We start from the raw sequence: 21791 nt of genomic DNA on the forward strand, positions 1-21791 counted from the left end.
AGAAGACATTACCATTTGAAATATTCAATGATATCCAAAATTGTCTTTTCACTACCAAATGAACCACTTTTGGGTTTTGGAAAAGTCATCAACGATCACTGACACAATAACATTTCTTTTAGGTTTCACTGTCACTTATGAGTGCCTCCATGTGCCAGATATTGTACAGGGGATAAAGAATAGAATAAGACAAACACTTTTTTCTTTCCTAAAGCTATGGCTTTACTTAGGAATGGAGATCGCAAGAAAGCAAATAATTCCTGTTTTTAAATTTTCTTATTAAGGTATAGTTGGTTTACCATGTTCTGTCAATTTCTGCTGTACAGCAAAGTAACCCAATCATACATACAGGTACATTTCTTTCCCGCATAGTATCTTCCCACCATGTTCTATCACAATTGATTAGATACAGTTCCCTCCCTGTGCTATACAGCAGGGCCTCATTGCTTATCCTCTTTAAACGTGAGAGTTAAGAAAGCAAATAGTTTCATCTCAATGCATAATGTGTAGTGATGTCATCCTGTATCTGTTTCCTAGGGCTACCACAACAAAGTGGCACAAGCTGGGGAGCTTAAAACAACAGAAATTTAGTTTCCTACAATTCTGGAGGCTGTAATTCTGAAATTAAGGGGTCAGCAGGGCCTTACTCCCTCTGAGCTGTTGGGGAAGGGCCTTCCTTGCTCCCATCCAACTTCTGGGGTTTGCTAGCAATCCTTGGTGTTCTTGACTTGTAGAGGCACCACTCTCTGCCCCCATCATCACATAGTGTCTGCCCTGTGTCTCTGGGGTTTCTGTTTCTCTTCTCTCTCTCTCTTTTTTTTTAAATTTTTTAATTTTTATTTTTATTTTTTGGCCACACCTGCAGCATGCAGAAGTTCCAGGGCCAGGGATCGAATCCGAGCCACAGCAGCAATTCAGGCCACTGCAGTGAAAATACCAGATTCTTAACTTGCCGAGCCGCAAGGGAACTCCCTCTTCTCTTCTCATAAGGACACCAGTCATATTGGATTAGGGGCCCAGCCTACTCCCATATGACCTCGTCTTAACTTCCATCTTAATCACATCTGCAAAGACTATTTCCAAATAAGTTCACATTCACAGATACCAGGAGTTAGGACTTTAGCATATCTTTTAGGCGGGATGTAATATAACCCACAACAAATATAAACATGAAATAAAAGCAGCTGTAACAAGTAGCCTATAGGAAAGAAAGGTTTTCTGTGTTCTGGCCATTTCAGGGATGGCTTTCTGGAGAAGGTGACCTGGTAGCTGAGTCTTGAAGGAAAATAGAAGTTATCAGATGTCCTGTAAATGAGATTAGAGTGAACAGCAATGCAAAGTCCCAGAGGTGTGCTCAGCACGGGGTATTCAGAAAAATGGATGTGCGGCAGTGCTCCTGGATCTTAAAATGTGGTGATATGAAGAGTAGAACATAGATGCAGAAGATTAGGGAGGTTGGCAAGCTAAATGAATCGTAGAAACTTGACAAAAATTAAAAACAGCAAATAACCAAGTAGGTAAGAAAACTAACCAAAAACTATATATATCATTGAACTAGAGATTGTTATTTTGGGGGCACTTTATGCAACCTCTGATCTAACCCTTGCATCAACCACATGATGTAGATTTTTTTTTTTTTTCTTGGCTGCCCTGCAGCACATGGAATTCCCAGGCTAGGGATCAAATCCCAGCTGCAGTTGCCACCAAGTGCAGCTGCGGCAATGATGAATTCTTTAACCCACTGTGCCCGGCCAGGGATCGAACCTGCATCCTGGCCCTGAAGAGATACCACTGATCCCGTTGCGCCACAGCAGGAACTCCTGCAGATGTTTTTTTACTCCATACTTGATGTGAATCTTGGTGGACAATTCTCCACAGTGTTTTTCCATGTCTTGGGGCAGTTTTTATCCTGAACTGGCTTTTCAAACCCTTGTATGGCAGACAACCTGGGTAGACAGACATAGCGTCTCCACTGAGAGGCAGTAAGCAGATTTTTTTTTTTTTTTTGTCTTTTTGCCATTTCTTGGGCCGCTCCTGTGACATATGGAGGTCCCCAGGCTAGGGGTCTAACCGGAGCTATAGCTGCCAGCCTACGCCAGAGCCACAGCAACGCAGGATCCGAGCCGCGTCTGCGACCTACACCACAGCTCACGGCAACACCAGATCCTTAACCCACTGAGCAAAGGCAGGGACCGAACCCGCAACCTCATGGTTCCTAGTCGGATTCGTTAACCACTGCGCCACGACGGAACGCCCCAGATTTATTTCTTGACCAGTATAGTAAAGACATTGTCCCACCCCAGGTCAGAGTTTGGACAAGTATTTTAACATCCCCCTTAAAAGACTAGGATAGGATTGCTAGATGAAATATAGGAGGCCCAGGGAAATGTGAATGTCAAGTAAGCAAGATGTAATTTTTAATGTAAATGTGCCCTGTGCAATATCTATATTAAAATTATTTATTTGAAATTCAAACTTCACTGCATGTCTGTATTTTTACTTGCTAAATCTGGCAGCCCTAGGTTAGGGGTTCCTAAACTCGCTGTTCCTTGGCACAGATCCACTGTGCTGGGCCATATTCTTTCACCCCCAGGGGTGAACTGACAGAAACATGAAGCTCATGCTTCCTGCTGCTCTCTGAGTAATAAACTCCTCTGTCTCTGAGCCAGGAATCTCTTGTCTTATCCAGCATCTATGGAAACTATGACAAGTTAACTTGTGAACTTGCAAGTAGAATAAAACCCTTGGTAGTTCCTTACTTGACACCAATCCTCTATTGCGGGACACAGATTTTTTTCTTTTTTCCTTTTAAGTATAAAACGTTCATTTTAAAAAAAAAAAGTTTTTTTGAAGTATAATTGATTTACAATGCTGTGATAATTTCTTCTGTACAGTAAAGTAATTCAGTTACACATGTACACACATCCATTCTCCTTCAGATTCTTTTTCCACATAAATTACCACAGAATATTGGGAAGAGTTCCCTGTGTTATACAGCAGGTCCCTGTTGACCAATCATTTCATATACCACAGTGTGCATATGAAAGTCTCAAACCCTCAGTCCACCCCTCTCTACTCCCCCACCCCTGCCATCTGTCCCCTTTGGTTGTGGTAAGTTTGTTTTCAAAGTCTGTAAGTCTATTTCTGTTCTGCAAATAAGTTCATTTTATCCTTTTTTTAGATTCCTCATATAAGTGATATCATATGATGTTTGTCTTTCACTGTCTAACTTCATTTAGTATGATAATTTCTAGGTCCATCCATGCTGCTGCAAATTCTTTGGCTGAGTAATATTCCATTTTATTTATATACCACATGTTCTTCATCCATTCCTCTGTCCATGTACATTTAGGTTGCCATTTAGATTTTTTCTAGTCTAATTAGATAATATTGCTATTATAAGCAATATTGTAACAAATATCCTAGAACATTATTCTTTGTGCATAGGTTTAAAAAAAATCTGTTGGAAAAATTCCTAGAAGTGGAATTGCTGAGTCACAATATGTGTACATTTAAAATGTTGAATTATATCAATGAATTGTTTCGCATAGAACTCTCACTGAGGTATAGGAGAGTACTTGTTTTCTCCCACACTTGCAGCCCAATGTATTATGAATTTTTTCTTATCTTTGCTAACCTGATAAGTAAAAAGTGGAATCTTATTTAGTTTTACTTTTTATTTATTTTATTATGAGTAAAATTGAACATCTTAAGCTTAAAAGTGTTGCGAATTCCCTTCTCTGTGAACTGTAAACTTTTAAAATGTCACTTTTCAGAGTTCTCTTTTGGTTCGATAGGTTAAGAATCCAGCATGTCACTGCAGCAGCTTGGGTCACTGCTGTGGTGAAGGTTTGATTCCTGGACTGGTAACTTCCATGTGGCCTGGATGTGGAAAAAAAAAAAAATAGGAGTTCCCGTCGTGGCACAGCAGAAATGAATCCAACTAGTAACCATGAGGTTGCAGGTTCGATCCCTGGCCTCGCTCATGGGTTAAGAATCTGGAGTTGCTGTGAGCTGTGGTGTAGGTCGTAGACGTGGCTCGGATCTGGCTGGCAGCAACAGCTCTGATTAGACCCCTAGCCTGGGAACCTCCATATGCTGTGGGTATGGCCCTAAAAAGGATAAATATATATATAATTTTTCTGTTTTGTTCATATTTTCTTACTGAGTTATAAGAACACTTTATATAGCACAGAAATTTTTCACTTATTATGTATACATTCCCTAGTTTGATATTTGGCATTTCACATCTTGCCAAACAGAAATTTTTAGTTTTTATATAATTGACATTTTTGGTCTTTTATGATATTTGGGTTGGTGCCTTGCTTGGAAAGTCCTCTCTCTTCTCATGAGTTTTTTCTCCTTTTTTTAATCCCTCACATTTTGGGAAGAAGTCTTCATAAAGGAAACAGTAAGTCAAAACTTGAGCCTCACTTTCAAGGCATTTTGCCCTCATCTCTGGGGGATGTTGGTTCATGGACACTTTCACAGCATAAAGCATTCACTAAGTTGCACACTTGTGGACCTTCTCAGCATGGGCACAGCAGAGGCTGCTTTGAGATTCATCTTGAATTTGGATACTGGTTATTTTTTATGGATAGTAAACCCAATTTTATATTCTATAATGCAAACAGGTACTTGTTTCTAAATAAAACTGTTTACATTAAAAAAAAAAAAAAAAAAAAAAAGCTCTATGTCCCAGGGGAGCTCTCTCTCTTTCTAAAGTGAGAACTTGACACTGGATTTCTCCAAGTTTCATTCCCAAAGAGAGTTTTTCACCACCATCAAAGCACAGTATAAGCACAACAACAGAATTCATTTAATTGTGACAAGACAGTGAAGAAACAACAGGGTCCCATGGCTAGTTCATCCAAATCCACATTTTATAAATTTATTAGATGCCTCTGAAGGGAGTTATTTCAGGAACTCTCTATCTGTGTCGTTATATTTTTTCCAACTGTTACAGGTAGAGAGCCTTAATTGACATATTTGACATATTTTTCCCCACTGTTCCCTACAGCTCATGGAAAAATTTTGTCAGTGCAAGACTAAGAATGCCAGGAGTTCCCACCATAGTGCGATGTGTTGAGAATCTGACTGCCACAGCTCAGGTCCTGCAGAGGGTTAACAGACCTGGCATTGCTAAGGTGTTGGTCACAGCTGTGGCTCAGATTCAATCCCTGGCCTTCCATATGCTGCAGGTGAAGCCATAAAATTAAAAAAAAAACAAAAACAAAAAAGACTAAGAGAACCAGATCTTTAGAAGGGAAGTGCTAATCTGACTGTTAGGGATGAATATGCACGTGGGCACAGCTAGTGTGATTCCCAAACTACACTCTATGCCAATGGTCTGTTTTTTTGTTTGTTTGTTTGCTTTTTTAGGGCTGCACCCACAGCACATGGAGGTTCCCAGGCTAGGCATCAAATCAGAGCTGTAGGAGTTCCCGTGGTGGCGCAGTGGTTAACAAATCCGACTAGGAACCATGAGGTTGCGGGTTCGGTCCCTGCCCTTGCTCAGTGGGTTAACGATCTGGCGTTGCCGTGAGCTGTGGTATAGGTTGCAGACGCGGCTCAGATCCCGCGTTGCTGTGGCTGTGGCGTAGGCCGGTGGCTACAGCTCCGATTCAACCCCTAGCCTGGGAACCTCCATATGCCGTGGGAGCGGCCCAAGAAATAGCAAAAAGACCAAAAAAAAAAAAAAATCAGAGCTGTAGCCACTGGCCTACACCACAGCCACAGCAATGCCAGATCCAAGTCAAGTCTGTGACCTACACCACAGCCTATGGCAATGCCAGATCCTTAACCCACTGAACAAGGCCAGGGATCAAACCCGCAACCTCATGGTTACTAGTTGGATTTGTTTCTGCTGCTCCACACCAGGAACTCAGCCAGGGGTCTGTTAATATGCAGCTGGGGACCAGACTGCCACATTCGCCTCAAATTCCCAGATTCAACACAGACTCCCCCATTCATTTCTGATTGGAAAACAAGATTTTGCCTCCTGCTTATTAAGGAGAAAATATCAGTGTTTGCCTGTAAATAGTGATTCAAATCAGAGTTCAAACCTGACAAATGCAATGTTACAATCTAAGCTGCAATTTAGGATGTAGTTTCTCTTCGGGGGTTGACAGGCACTTTCTTCATTTCTAGCACCCACCAGAGGTAAGAGCAATGAACAGGGAATCTTAGTAATTTAAACAGATCCTGGCTTAGCCCCTGAAAAGAAAAAGTAAAAAAAAAAAGAAAAACAACAACCCACTATTATAGGTAAAGTTCTTCCTCCATGTGTGTGTGTTTGTGTGTGTGTGTATGAGTGAGACAGAGAGAGAGGGAGAGGGAGAGAGAGAGAGATTTTTCAGAATCCTGTGTTTCTTCTAACCAGATATTTTAAAGAACTGGTCATATACTTTTATGTAAGTGTATATGATGTCTCTCAATGAAATAAGAAAGGCAGTTTTCTATCTGGGATTCTATCCTGGGATTTTAGATCCTTTATCTGCTTCTTTTAAAGAAGATGATAGAAGCAGTTGATGCAAATTGAGCGCTCACTATGTGCCAAACTGTGCTCCAAGGAGCACGTTGTAGCTTTTAGTCTTTACAGCGCCCCCAAGTGGCAGATACTTCCCATGTCACATCCTGTTGCCTCCAGTAAGTGCTTAGTGGAGGGAGCTAAACAATAAATGAATCTATTGACTGCGGAAACGTTATAGAGGTTTAGTTATTATTAATGTGGAATGGAGGAGGCCCAGCAGACATGCAGCAACACTTTCGATTTCCCTACTCATTGGTTCACCACCCCAAGATGTTCCATGACTATCTTAGAGGCAGGATATTTTGCATGTGCAGACATCTGTAACTGGACTTCCTTTTTTTTCTTCCTCTGGTCTAAATCACTGGTTCTGAAACATTAGAGTGTATACAGAGTTGTATAAAATCATGTATACAATGATTAGCAGCAAGTTAGAAGGTGTGAAGGTAATTTTGACTATATATGATTTTTGCCTAATATGCTTTAGGCTGAATTGTTTGCAGGGAAACAGCACAGGATTGGGAGGTTCAGGCTAGGAGAGAAAATACGACTCAAGAGAAGAGAGCCAAAGAGACTTCCAGGTAGGGCAAAGGAAGCACTTTTTTGCAGACCAGGTCGAGGGAGGTGGGAGAGGGGCAAGGCCAGGAAGAATGAGTGCCAGATACTGTGGTAAAACTGCCTTATCTATGTCCTTTCACTTAATTATTATTATAGAAACTCCTCAGATATGGAAACTAAGGTTCCAAGTGTTCAAATGTCCTGCCTGGTGTCACAAAGATGGTCGAAGTAAAGCCAATATCCAAAACCAGCTCTTTCTCACTCTAACGAAGTGAAAAAGCTCTCTCCACTGTAGCTGGCTTCCTTGTGGGACAGAACTTGCTGAAGTCAGCCAGAAAGAACTCTGGGGGAAATGGACATGTCCAAAGGGTTTGGGGTGGCCTAAAACTTGAGGCAAAACTGTAATCACTTGAGAAAAAAAAAACTATGCCCCCCAACTCTGAGGACCCAGCAGCAGCTTTAGAAGAAATAGCCAATGGCTACCCCAACAACGGTGGAGACAAAGAGCCAACACTGACACACTTGTTGGTGGCAGCAGAAGGGATGGCACTGGAGACACTACAAGAGCCGCTAAGGAAGTTGGTGAGCCCTCCAAATGTACCTAAAGATGAAGGCTCATAAACCATACAAGTTAAGGGCATAAAGTAAATTTTAATTTCACTGGAATAGAGCAAAGGCTGTCCAGGGAGTACAAATGGATATTAGAATAATAAGAACTACTTTAGATTCATATCTAACACCATAAACTGGATAGTTTTATATAGTCAAAGAGTTTGTTCAAAGAAAATAAATTTGTATCTATTACTTACTGTGTATATAAATTCTAAATACCAAAGAAGCACTGGATTATATCAAAAACCAAAATGAGTGAATCTGCATAGATACATTTTAAAAATCTGATAAGGAGCTCCCTTGTGGTCTCAGTGGGTTAAGGATCAGGCTTTATCACTGCATTGGCTCAGGTTGCTGCTGTGGCCAAGGTTGGATATATGACAGGAGTTCTCATTGTAGCTGGGTGGGTTAAGAACCCAGCTAATACCATGAGGATGCAGGTCTGATCTCTGACTTCGCTCAAGGGATTAAAGACCCGCGTTGCTATGAGCTATGGTGTAGGTCACAGTCGCTGATGGGATCTGGCATTGCTGTTGCTGTGGGTAGACCAGCAGCTGCAGCTCCAATTGTACTCCTAGCCTGGAAACTTCCTATGCCACAGGTGTGGCTCTAAAAAGAAAAAAATATATATATATGACAATTATCACTGGATTATGTGATGTGAATGTGATGCAATGTGATATGAAATTTATATAAATACCTAAGATCATTTTCTAGTATCAAATAGGGAATGAAGAAAGAGTTGCAAAAGAGGAAAAACAAATTAATTCGTAGAAAGGCCTATATCCCCATAGAACTAAATGCGCACACACACAAATGAGTACAAATAAAACATGGGACCTCTCTGCATTACTTCTCATAACTGTGTATGTCTACAATTATCTCAAATTTTCCAGTTTAGAAAGTCTATAGCCTCAACAGTCATTAAAGAAATGCAAGTGAAAACAAAATTAAAATAAGATTACAAGACATGAAGAGACATTTCACCGAAAGGGGTCTGTAGATAAGAACTCACAAGAAAGGGCTCTGGACCGCTCCTCCCTTCAGCGCAGAGGGCATCTTCTACCGAGGATGCTTGCTCCTACCTGCCGCAGGCGGCGCTGTGGGGGCGGGGCGGCCACGAGTCCCAGCGTGCACCGCGCCCAGGCTGGGTCTGTGGATCCCGGCGGAGCTCGGTGTCGCCGTGGGGAGGATGCCGCGGGGTTGTGCGGACGCTGGGAGTAGGGGGAGACGGGGCCGGGCGGGACCGCAGAGGGCCAAGGCGGAGCCGGCTTTGGTAAGAAGGTCGGTGGAAAATGCACGTCCTGCCAAGTCTCCGGTCCTTGTCGCCATCTGGACTGGGTCCCAGCTCTGGGCGTGAGGCGGTGGGAGCCCCGGCCGGGGGATTGTCCGTGACCCGGACTGTGCTCCCAGCCCGGGCTGGAGAAGGCGCGGTTTGGGCGCTCGAGTTGTCCTGCAGTCGATCTGGAAGAAAGGAACCCCGTGGAGAAACCAAGGGTCTCGACCATGGTCTGCTCAGGTCCATCGCTGTCCCCACACTGTTCTGGGCCTCTTTGAACGTCCTGGGTCCTCTTGGGCTCACGTTCTGAACTCTGCTGATGGGTGTAATGTGGCCTCAGAGAAGCACATACCCATCAGCAAGTGAGTTAGGAGAAATGACAGAAAATGCGTAACCAGTATGGGTGGTTATTCTAATTCATATTTACCAGAATACCGGTTTTAATGGAAAACTTAAACACTGGTTTTAGAGTTTGAAAGGCACATCCTGAGCCTAATCCAGGAAGAGACATTCCTAAACTACCTACCTAAATATGCAAGTTTTCCTTGTATCCCCACTGAGATTTCTTATCTAATAATCTGACTAATGGAATGCAGTTTCTTCCCTTCTGCTTCTCACCTCTCTCCCCCAGCATTCTTTGGCAGGTACAAATTCTGTTTAGATTTCTTCAAAACTTGTGTCTTCGACCTCCTGGAATATCCCTCTCTGTTCTGTGAACAGTGGTTTGTGGTAGTTCTTCTCTGGCTCTAAATTTCAGTCCACAGGGGAAGCTCAAACAATGTCAGCTTTTTGGGTAGGCACAGAGAAATAGCATTTTCTGGTAGATTTTCCTCTTCCTTGGAGCAGTTTGGTGCTAATTGTGAGTGGATTCACAGAAAAGTCTTTTGTAGGTAGCATGTGGGTGAGTTGCAGGTAAACAGTAAAGGAACTTCTTTAAAAACCCCACCTTATAAAAACAAGTTTAAATTTGCTATACTACTGGAAACTTCAGCTTTAGGGGCCTGTAACAGGTTTGGGATCATCTTCAGCATATTGAAGTTTCCAGGCCAGGGACTGAAATCAAGCTGCAGCTGCAGCAAGCTGGGATCCTTTAATCCACTGTTACAGGCCAGGGATCAAATCTGAACCTCCCAGCAACCCCAGCTGCCGCAGTCAGATTCTTAACCCACTGTACCATGGCAGGAACTCTGTGCCTGTAATAGTTGTGATGATGGCATTTTATCTCTGCAGCTTTTCTCTCCAGAATCCTGAGTGTCAAATAGCCTTGATTATCAAGTTTCTTAGATTCCTTGGGAGAGTTTACTGTGTAGCATTTGGGGCCAACATTTTTCATATACTGGGGAAGGGCCCTAGCTGTCTTGTGAGTTGTCCAGCACTTGCCTTTTAGGCTCTCATCTACATTTGCAGAACAGAATCTGAAAGGAGTGAAATGGGATTTTCATAAGTTAAATTATATACCTTCTCTTCCTTCCCCATTGTCACAGTGCATCTGACCTTAGAACCTCCAGGAAGAGCAGCCCTGTTTAGTCAGTCCATATTAGAGATTGTAGATTAAAGGTTCATGAGCCAATTGTGGCTTCAAGATGTGTGTTTGGGGGTTTTGTATTTTTGTTTAACCATCCCTTGTTAAAATTTGAGTTTTAGTTGCCAAGATCTACAAATCAGGAGAGCTCATATAAAATATGAACATTTCAATATTCCTTTAAAAACTCTCACATCCAAATGTAAAATGTTAAGCTATAAAACCTATGGAAGGATAAAAACTTTTGGGACCTAGGGCTTGGTAAAAAGTTCGTGGATGTCACACCAAAAACAAATCTATAGAAGAAAAAAAAATGTTAAGTTGGGTGTCATCAAAATTAAAAACATTTGCTCTGGGAAAGATTTTATTAAAAGGGTAAAAAGACAAGCTACAGGTGTGAGGGGGTGCGTCTTTGAAAACCACACATCTGACAGGATTTAAATGTAGAATATATAAAGACTTCTCAAAACTCAACAGTGAAAACAACAGCAAAGAATCCAATTAGAAAATGGGCAAAAAACAAGAAGAGACATTTCACCAAAGACAATGTGTGGATGAGAAATAAGCACATGAAATGATGCTTGTCATCATTATCCTTTAGAGAAGTGCAAACTCAAACCACAATGAAATCATTGCGCAGCTATTAAAATAGTGAAAATTAATAATAGCAACATTACCAGGTACTGGTATCAATGCTGAGAGATGCTCCTCAGGTACCGCTGTAGGAATGTAAAATACTTTCTTAAAAAACTAAACATAAACTTCCCACATGACCCAGCAGTTGTAGTTCTGGTTGTATTCCCTCCCTCCCCAGTGAAAATATATCCCCACTCCAAAACTTGTACATAATTGTTGGCAGCTTTTTTGGCGAGAGCCAAAAAACTAGAAACAAAGTGTCCCTTAATAGCTAACGTTTAACCAAACTGTGGTCCATCCATGCCACTGAATACTTACCTACTCAGCAATAGAAAGAAATGAAATATTGATAAACCATAAACACAACCTGGATGGATCTCAAGAGCATTACGACGACAGAGAAAAAAGTCAATTTCAAAAGGTTGCATACTACAACTTCATTTTTATAACAGTCTTGAAATAAAGTTATAGAAATGGATAATAGATTAGTGGATGTGATTATGAAGGTGTAGCCCAAAGGTGATCTCTGGTGATGGAGTAGTTTTGTTTGTGATTGTAGGATAGTCACATGAATCTGTACATGTGATGAAATCACATAGAATTATACACACACTGTCTGTTCATGGTTTTGATAGTGTACTGTCATGATGTACCTCATGACCATTGGGGTAAACAATGTGAAGTGTACAAGGAACCCTTCAGTACAAACCTTTGCAACTTCCTGTGAATCTATAATTATTTCAAAATAAGTTTTCTTAAAAATGGACACATCTAAGGAGTTCCCACTGTGGAACAGTGGGTTAATGATTCAGCTTGTCTCTCTGGAGGCTCAGGTTAGGTCCCCTGGCATAGGTGATTAAGGATCCAGCATTGCTGCAGCTATGGTATAGGTCACAGGCACAGGTGTGGCCAAAAAAGAAAAAAATAAAAATAAAAGGCACATCTAGCAACACGTGCCCAGCCTTGCATAGCAATAATTGGTTGCTGCTAAGTAAAGGACCCATCTTTGAGCACTTGGTACAAGTGCTCAAAGGCCTGCTATTCATTCATTCACTTTACGTAGTTCTAATAGAACTGTTTATTGTGTTCATGGCCCCATCCAGAGATGACTACCTTAATATTGCTTCTTCCTGTCTCTTAAAGACATGAACATTGAAAAATACAGCATCCTTAAAGAATATATATATGTCCTGTTTGTGATTTCAGTTAACCATGGCATTTGAAGATGAGGCCTTCTACTTTTCGGAGCAAGAGTGGGAAATGCTGGAGAAGTGGCAGAAGGAGCTGTATCAGCAAGAAATGAAGACCAATTATGAGACCCTTGATTCCCTGGGTAAGACCGGTTTCTAAGGAATTGCTTCTTGGGAACCATCCTAATACTATTAGGCTTTCCTCCCTTTATTGTTTGTTGTCTGGTTGAATATGATACTGTGCCCAGTTCACATTCAGAATGTCACCTTAACTTCCTCTTATGACCTGGGAATATTGTCCCTTTTAATCCAATGATATCTGTGCCCTGCAGCGTTATTAACACTGAATTCTCTATCTCCCTCTCCACCCCTTCCCCGTTTCTCCCACAGTTAGAATTGCTTCTATTTTAAGCATGTTTTACTTCTTTAACTGATACTTTAATACCTACTTATGTTGCCTGAATACAATGCATCCTTATAAGAACTATGGCTCTTATGAAGGGTAGATATAATATAGTTATTATATTAGAATAAGCTGAGGCCCTGGCACACTTTGCCATGTGGATACAGCAGGCAAGTTCGTTCTCTGGTAGAGGGAGAGAAGAGAGCAGTGGGATGGGATACTTAGTACCTCCAGGGAGGTACTCAGGGAGTAGATTGAAAGAGAAATTTGGATAAATTGTACCATCTTGCTCTAATTCAGCCTTGTATCATTAAGATCATTTCTCCTCATCAATTTAATAGGTGATCTTAGTATAACCTGAAGGATTCTTTCCCTCTTTGGGGGTTTATAACTTATTCTGGCTGAGATATGAATGACAGGAGTCAACCACGTGAAATCAGGGGAAAGAAGCGTCTAAGTATGGGGAAAACTAGTGCAAAGGCCCAAAGGTTGCAATGAATGAATTCAGTACGTAGTAGGAACCACAGCGACGCCATCATGGCGCATGCGCAGAGAGTTAGCACGAGAGCGCAATAAGGTGAGCACGGAAAGGCCGGTGATGGCCACAGTGAGAGGCCTCTAGGCTGAGACGTGGGATTGGATTTTGTCCTAAAGACAAAAGGAAGGTGATAGAGGGATTTAAATAGAGGAGTAATATATCTTTAAAAACAAAACAAAACAGTTACTGGTGTTGCTCATGGAGAATGAATTGTAGTGTGTGGAATTAGAGGAGAGACTCGCCCCAAGAACCTAGGCAGTACTGGTGAGTCTTTATGGCAACTGAACCAGGTAGGTAGTGATGAAGATAGAGAGCAGTAGGCAGTCTCCAGATATGTTTTGGAGGTAGCATCCCAGATTTTGCCTGTGCCTTCCGTATGAAATCTAATTGTGAAAGTAGAAGCAGTCTCTAGATTTTTTTTGGGGGGGGGGTCTTTTTAGGGCCGCACCCTCTGCATATGGAGGTTCTCAGGCTAGGGGTCTAATCGGAGCTGTAGCTGCCAGCCTATGCCACAGCAACACCAACAGCAACACCAGATCCAAGCCGCATCTGTGACCTGCATCAGCTCACGGTACTGCCAGATCCTTAACCCACTGACCAAGGCCAGGAATCGAACCTGCAACCTCATGGTTCCTAGTCAGATTCGTTTCCACTGTGCCACAATGGAAACTCCAGTCTCTAGGTTTTTGACTTGAGGTTCTTAATGGCAGTGGTTTTATTCACTGACATGAGGAAGGCTTGGAAGAGAGCAGATTTGGGCCACATTAAGTTTGAGATGCTTATTAAACATTTATGTGGGAATATAAAGTAGGTAATTGAGTATGTGGGACTACAATTCCAATTGAAGATCAGGACTGGATTCACACATTTGGGGTCATTGTATAGATGATATTTAAACCATAGGGCTGGTTGGGATCATCTAGAGAGAATATGTGGCTAGGACAGAGCCCCAGGGAACCCCAAATTTGGGGTCAAACTAAGGAGACTGAGCCTGTAGGATAAGAGAAACTAGACCCCTGTGCTGAACTAGTGCTGAGTTTTGAGTTATTGCAATTAGTGTCCTTGGGCTTGGAGAATGCAGTCTGATTTTCCCAAATTTTAAAAACCAAACAGTATTAGACAAAGGGATTAAGAAGATGTGGTACATATATACAATGGAATTCTAATCAGCCATAAAAAAGAATGAAATAATCCCATTCACAGCAACATGGATGCAACTGGAGATTATCATACTAAGTGAAATAAATCAGAAAGAGAACAAATACCAAATAATATCCCTTATGTGTAGAATCTAAAATATGGCATAAATGAACCTATCTACAAAACAGAAACAGACCCACAGACATGGAGAACAGACTTATGGTTGCCAAGGGTGGGGGGAGGGAGTGGGATGGACGGGAAGTTCAGGGTTAATAAATGCAAACTTCTTAGAATGGATGAGTAATGGGTCCTGCTGTACAGCACAGGGAACTATATCCAATCTCCTGGGATAGACCATGATGGAAAATAATATTTTTAAAAATAATATATATAAATGTATGAGTGGGTCACTTTGCTATAGCAGAAATAGGCACAACATTGTAAATCAGCTATAATTTTTTAAAGTATTGTTTGCAAATGATTTTCTTTACAAGATGTCCAGATTCTAACCCCAGGGATAAAGATTTAGCAGGTCCAGGCTCGAGCCCAGGAACCTACATTTTTAACAAGTACTTCCAGTACTGCTAATACTGGTGGTACACAGTTCAATTCAAGAAAGCATGATTCGAGGGCTGAGCTATAGGTGACACCACTGCAATGTTGCTGGTGCATCTCCACTACTCTGTAACAGTCCTTCTTCCCTTCAGGCTGATGTCATGAGACACATTACTCTCTACCTCTTTATAGTCACTGTTATTTATTAGTTTCCTTGGATGTGAAGGGTCTAATCAGAAAAGTTTAGTCACCTGGGTTCCCTCATTGACCATCCCCTACCCCCTGCTGCTTTTTATTCTACTCACATTATTCTCATAATCATCCCTTTTGAATACTTTCTGTATTCCCCCAACCCCTCCGATGCCTTTAATTTTGTGAAATTTTGCCAGAACATTTGAGCTAAAACAGTCATTCATGTAATTTCAAGGATTTCCATTTTTTTTAACTTAACTTTGAACTCATGTCTCCAGGAATATTCCGTGGTGAAAATCATTTTTAGTTAAGTACTCTGGAAACCCGAACTGTGTCTGTGTTGTGTCTCTTTGCAGGCTATGTTTTTTCCAAGCCAGATTTGATTACCTGGATGGAACAAGGAAGAATGCTGTTAATCAGAGACCAAGGACACTTAGAGAAACCACGAATGACATTTAGCCCTTCAACTGAGCAGTTGGACTTGAATGTCAAGTTGCCATGTGTTGGTGAGTAGATGGATATGGGGACTGAGTCATTTCATTCTCCTAACCTTGTTTGCTGATCTTTCTGCAGAATCAGCAGAATGTATTGAGTAAGAAATATTATTTTTGGGGAATTCCCGTCGTGGTTCAGTGGTTAGCGAATCTGACTAGGAACCATGAGGTTGTGGGTTCGATCCCTGCCCTTGCTCAGTGGGTTAAGGATCTGGCGTTGCTGAGAGCTGTGGTGTAGGTTGCAGATGTGGCTCAGATCCCGTGTTGCTGTGGCCCTGGCGTAGGCCGGCGGCTACAGCTCCGCTTAGACCCCTAGCCTGGGAACCTCCATATGCTGAGAGAGCAGCCCAAGAAATGACAAAAAGACAAAAAATATATATATATTATTTTGATGGAGAATTTTTTTTTCATTCAAGCTGGTAGCAAAAATAAGAATATATTGCTTTTTTAAGAAGGAAGTTGTATATATTTCATTTAAAAAAAAAAAAAAAAAACCACTACAACCCCCAGGAGTTCCTGCTATGGTACAATGGAATGGACAGTGTCTCTGCAGTGGCAGGGATGTGGATTAGATTCCTCAGCCCAGTGGGTTAAGGAGCTGGCATTACTGCAGCTGTAGCATAGGTCACAACTCCTGCTCAGATTTGATCCCTCGTCCAGGAACTCCACATGTTGTGGGTTAGCCAAAAAAGAAAGAAGAGTTTAAGAAACAAAAATCTACAACTCCAGAAGAATTGCCTATAAGAGAACACTCAATGAAATTGGCACAACACTGTAAATCAACTATAATTTAAAAAATTAATTTAAAAAGAAAAACAGGAGTTCCCGCGGTTGTTCAGCGGCTAACGAATCCGACTAGGAACCATGAGGTTGTGGGTTCAATCCCTGGCCTTGCTTAGTGGGTTAAGAATCCAGCGTTGCCTGTGAGCTGTGGTGTAGGTAGCAGATGCGGCTCGGATCCCATGTTGCTGTGGCTGTGGCGTAGGCCGGCGGCTACAGCTCTGATTGGACCCCTAGCCTGGGAACCTCCACATGCTGCGGGTGCAGCCCTAGAAAAGGCAAAAAGACAAAAAAAAAAGAAAAACAGTAAATGATCCCCTTGTCTGGCCCCAAGGAAGACCACCTTCCCCAGCACATCATAATGTCCATTTGATTTTAAGGAAATGAGAAGCCTCCCAGTTTTGTACAGTATTTTTTTTTATTGTACAGATTTTTAGAACCTGGGATTTTTTTAATTCCTTTTGGAGGATTACTTTCTAAATTCCTTGTATCACAAGGAAAACATTAGAAACATTAACATTTTAAGTATTTAAGGCAATGTGCCATTTTTTAGAGTATGTGAATGCTTTACTAAATGGAGCGCTTCTGAGTCCCTGGGACTAAAGGACTTTCCTGAAGAAGAGGGGATTTAAACCTAGGGAACCCCTGTGGCTTGCTCCATCAGAGGATAAAAGAATTCCCCAGGGCTTCATTTCATTGCTACTATCTATTAATTCACTCATCTAACCAGGAGTCATTACCATGTTCATAGGACTCTGTTACCTTTTTTTTTTTCTTTTTTTGTCCTTTTGCCATTTCTTGGGCCATTCCCGCAACATATGGAGATTCCCAGGCTAGGGGTCGAATCGGAGCTGTAGCCACCGGCCTACGCCAGAGCCACAGCAACTCGGGATCCGAGCTGCGTCTGCAACCTACACCACAGCTCACGGCAACGCCGGATCCTTAACCCACTGAGCAAGGGCAGGGATCGAATCCACAACCTCATGGTTCCTAGTCGGATTTGTTAACCACTGCACCACGACGGGAACTCCTCTTACCTATTTCTTAAGCCAGGAGTTGGAGGGAGTGGGAGGCAGAGGAGTTGGTGGGGTACGTATACATATACAAACAGCACTCTAACAGTTTACTGTGTTCCTGACCTACTGACATGGCAGTTACGTTAGTCAATTATATTGAACTACTGGATTAGTCAACTATAAAATAAGACTGTTTACAACTTATAAATAATAAATGGCAGTGCTAATAAGCGCTACAGGGATTTAGAGGAGGAAGAGCAGAGGAGAGATAGCAGTATCCAAGGAGGGCTTCTAAAGGAATCAGGTGCAGCTCAGGTTGCTGCTGTGGCGTGGGTTCGATCCCTGGCCTGGGAACTTCCTCATGCCCCCAGTTCAGCCAAATATAAATAAATAAATAAAGGAATTAGGGTTTAAATAGCACAGAATGGGCAGATGTAGTTAGGCAAACAAGATTCAACTAGGGTTGGGGTGCGGGTCATACATGAGCTGAGGCTCAGAGGTGGGAACAAGGCTGTCATACTTAGAAAATGGAAGACATCAAGTACAGCTGAATGTTATGTTCCACTGGGACATAGTGGAAGATGGGGGGGGGGTGATTATCTGAGGCAAAAATGCCAAAGTGAGACTGAAACCTCATCCCTTAGGAAGGGCCTGGAAAGGTTTTTGAATACGAAAGAATGAATGAATTTGGTGGCTGTCTTTAAAAACAATTGTTCCCTTTGTACCAGGTGGTACTCATCCAACAGTTACTCCCCTGCTTGGGGTAAATAGTAAGTGACAAGAAAGAGGATTCAAGTGACAGGCAGGGAGTTCCCTTCTGGCGTGGCTCAGCGGTTAACGAACCCGACTAGGATCCATGAAGATGCAGGTTCAATCTCTGGCCTTGCTCAGTGGGTTAAGGATCCACTGTCGCAGTGAGCTATGGTGTAGGTCACAGACTCTGCGATTCAACCCCTATCCTGGGAACCTCCACAGGCTGAGGGTGTGGCCCTAAAAAGCAAAAAAAAAAAAAAGAGAGAGAGAGAGACAGGCAGTATGCTTTTGTCATGATCCAGGCAAAAGCTATGGGGCGCTAACTTAGTAAATGATGTCATCCAGCTGGAAACATAACCTATGTTATTGTTGAGATGACCTCGGAGCATAATCAGAATCTTGCTCTGGGAGCAGGCCTGATAGGTGAGGTTTCCTCTCGTTAAGAGATTAAAAATGGAGAGTCTGGTGACCCAGTTCAACAGGATCTGGAAGAAAAAGAGCTTCTGAACTATAGCAGCTCAGGTGAGCATAGGGAATTGTCCTCTCCAGGTGTAGTAGGTGAAAATAAGGTGCTAACTCAGCTCCCTCTCTTCTCTGTAGTTGGGGCTTCTACTTTGGGAACAGCAGTGACTTTCTTATAATTCACAGTTCCCCCAGGAAAGGGAATTATTCCTCAGTGTTCTTTGTGAATTCAGTAAATTGCCATTTTGACATTCCTAAGAAGATACTTCCTACTAGCATTTTTTCCAGAAAACCTTTCCAGAAGTCAGTGGTAGAAGAGGGCAACAAAATGACCCAAAGCCTTCCTACTTAAATACTGTGCTTTTATTTCACATATTTAAGGAAATGTTATAATGAAATGGTCAGATTCTCAGAGTAACTTATTTTCCTCCAACTTCTGCTTACCCTCTGAGGGTCCTCATAGGTTCACAAGATGTGTTTGTGAATGCATATAAACATGCTAAGCTGTATCTTAACACATGATGAAAGGATTTGTTTATCAAAGTTAAACTTCAGTACAATTCACCTGTGGCAGGCAGAGTCACAAAGTCATTGGGACAATGAGATTCCCTTTCCCACATTCTTAGTGATGGGAAGACAGTCCTTGACCCACCTTTACCCCACAGACATCACTGATGAGGGTGGATCTTCTCTTTTGTCACTTCAGGTGACCAGGGAACTCACTGGGCAAACAAGGAGGAATGTCATTTAAATGATCTCCAAGACTGGGGTTCTTGTAGTCCCTTAACCAAGGAGGAAAGGAAGACTTTTTCAGATGAAAGAGCTGCTTTACAACATCCAAGCCTCCAGGAAACAGGGATTTTATATAAAAACCTCGACATCACAGATCTCATCTGGACAAGAACCATCGAGGGCATAAGCTGATGGGAATCCTGGGTCACCTGGAAATTCCACCAGGGCAGAGGTTTTATTCCTGCCCTGACTGTGACCGTCTTCTGGGGAAAGAGAGACCTGGTGAAGCACAGAAGCAACCACTCCAAAAACCCATCTGGCCAGTGTCCAAAGCAAGAAAACGAGTCCAGAGGGAACGTTGAATCCAGGTGGCTCCGCTGCCCCTGTGTAAGAAGCCTTTGCAGAGAGGCGGGTTCGAGAAGAGCTGCTGTCTCCAGGGCAGCCTGCTCCCTCCCTCGGGGGCTCACACGCAGCAGAGGCCCTTGCGGTGCCCCGAGTGTGGTAGGGCCCTCCGGTGCGAAGCCGCTTGGAAGAGGTAGTATGTGTGTTCGCACTCAGGGGGTACGCCGTTTTCCTGCGAGGCGTGTGCCAAGGGTTTCACCCAGCAGTGCAAGCTGGCCGAGCACCTCGGAATGCAAACGGAGAATCCCTTCCTGGGCTCGCAGTGCGGTCAGAGAGCTTTGCCGGGAAGGCGGCGGCCAAGGCCCAACGGCGGGCCCATAGTGGCAAGAAGCCCTTTGCCCGTGAGCACTGCGATAGGAAGTTCACCCACAGGGCCAAGCTCACCGAACATGCCAGAGCTCACGCTGGGAAGAAGCGCTCCAGTGCCCTGAGTGTCAGAGGAGCTTCCGCCTCCAGAGCAACCTGCAGGCCCATCTCTTTCAACGCAGCGGGCAGAAGCCCTTCCGCTGCCCAGACTGCGGCCGGCACTTCTCCCGGAGGAACGCCCTGAGGGCGCACGAGCGGCTGCACGGCCGAGAGAGGCCCTTCTCCAGCGGGCGGTGTGGCCGAGGCTTCAGGCGGCACTCAAGGCTGGGGTGCCACGGCCGGGTCCACGCCCGGCAGAGCGAGTTCGCCTGCGAGCGGTGCGCCAGGACCTTCCCCCGACGGTCAAGGCTGACCCAGCACCTCAAGGTCCATGCCAGGGAGAAGCCCTTGCCCTGCACCCAGTGTGGCCGGAGCTTCAGCCGCCGCGCGCACCTCGCTGGGCACAGGAGGCAGCACCCGTGGCCGAGCCCCTCCGCTGCCGCGAGTGCGACAAGAGCTTCTTCTGGAAGGCCTCCCTGAAGCTCCACCAGCGGCTGCACCCGGGGTGAGAAGCCTTTCGCGTGCGGGGAGTGAGGCAAGGCCTACCCTCAGCCATCCCAGCTCACAGAGCACCGGAGGATCCACAGTGGGGAGAAACCCTTCCAGTGCCCCGAGTGTGGCCGGAGTTTCCGTCTCAAAGGAACCATAAAAAGTCACCTGCTCCATCACAGCGGCCACAAGCCTTTCTCCTGTGCAAAGTGCGGGAAAAGTTTCACCCAGCAGTACAGGCTCACGGAGCACATCCGCGTTCATAGTGGCGAGAAGCCCTTCCAGTGCCCGCAGTGTGACAAGAGCTGCTGCATCAGGGAAAGTCTGAAGGTGCACCTGCATATGCATAGTGGGGAGAAGCCCTTCAGGTGTCCCAAGTGTGGCAAGAGCTTTCTCCAGAAGAGAAGTCTGAAGACTCATCTGCACCATTACCGAGAGGAGAGGCCCTTTGCTTGTACCAAGTGTGGAAGGAGCTTCACCTACATGGGGGCACTCAGCACCCACCTCGCAGCACATGCCAAGGAGCAGCCCTTTAGGCCCTAGGTCACACCTCACAGAAAGCAGTGCCATCCTTGAGGTGGAGCCAGCAGCCCTGACAGAGGCAGAGTGAAGAAATCATCCAACAGGCTTCACATGCACTGGCCAGGTAGCAGGTAGGCTGCATCAGTTTCTTGACAAGAAGTTCCAGATAGTTCAGGCATAAGGTAAAGAGACACCTCCCCTCTAATGCTCATGGGCAAGTCTTGCCAGTCACAGGGGAAACATTTCATTCTGTTCTCTTATTTCATGAGTTTTTTTCAGTGTTGTCCAAGAGCATGGTGATCCGTTTCTTAAATTCTGAAACCACAGCCCGATGGAAGAAATGCTACAGACTGAATTGTTTCCCCTAAAACACACCATGCCTTCCATGACCAGGCCTCCTTATTTAAATTTGTGTTGAGGGAGTTCACTTCCTGGCTCAGTGTAAGGAACCTGACTACTATCCATGAGGATGTGGGTTCGATCCCTGGCCCCGCTCAATGGGTTAAGGATCCGGGGTTGCCCTGAGCTGTAGTGTAGTCACAGAAGCCACCTAGATCCTGCATTGCTGTGGCTGTGGTATAG

General features: G+C 43.7%; 1 protein-coding gene across 1 annotated transcript; it reads left to right on the top strand.

Moving 5' to 3' along the window:
• The first annotated feature begins 11783 nt into the window (after positions 1-11783).
• LOC125112175 (zinc finger protein 425-like) lies at positions 11784-21451 on the top strand. The gene is given in 8 exon segments (XM_047754398.1): positions 11784-11804; positions 12343-12469; positions 15511-15660; positions 19784-19892; positions 19950-20206; positions 20209-20616; positions 20619-20698; positions 20700-21451. Coding segments are annotated over 8 exon segments (1683 nt in total). The 3' UTR covers positions 21231-21451.
• The last annotated feature ends 340 nt before the right edge of the window (positions 21452-21791 follow it).

Source organism: Phacochoerus africanus, chromosome 11 (genome assembly GCF_016906955.1).
Source record: "Phacochoerus africanus isolate WHEZ1 chromosome 11, ROS_Pafr_v1, whole genome shotgun sequence".
NCBI classification, from domain to species: Eukaryota; Metazoa; Chordata; class Mammalia; order Artiodactyla; family Suidae; genus Phacochoerus; species Phacochoerus africanus.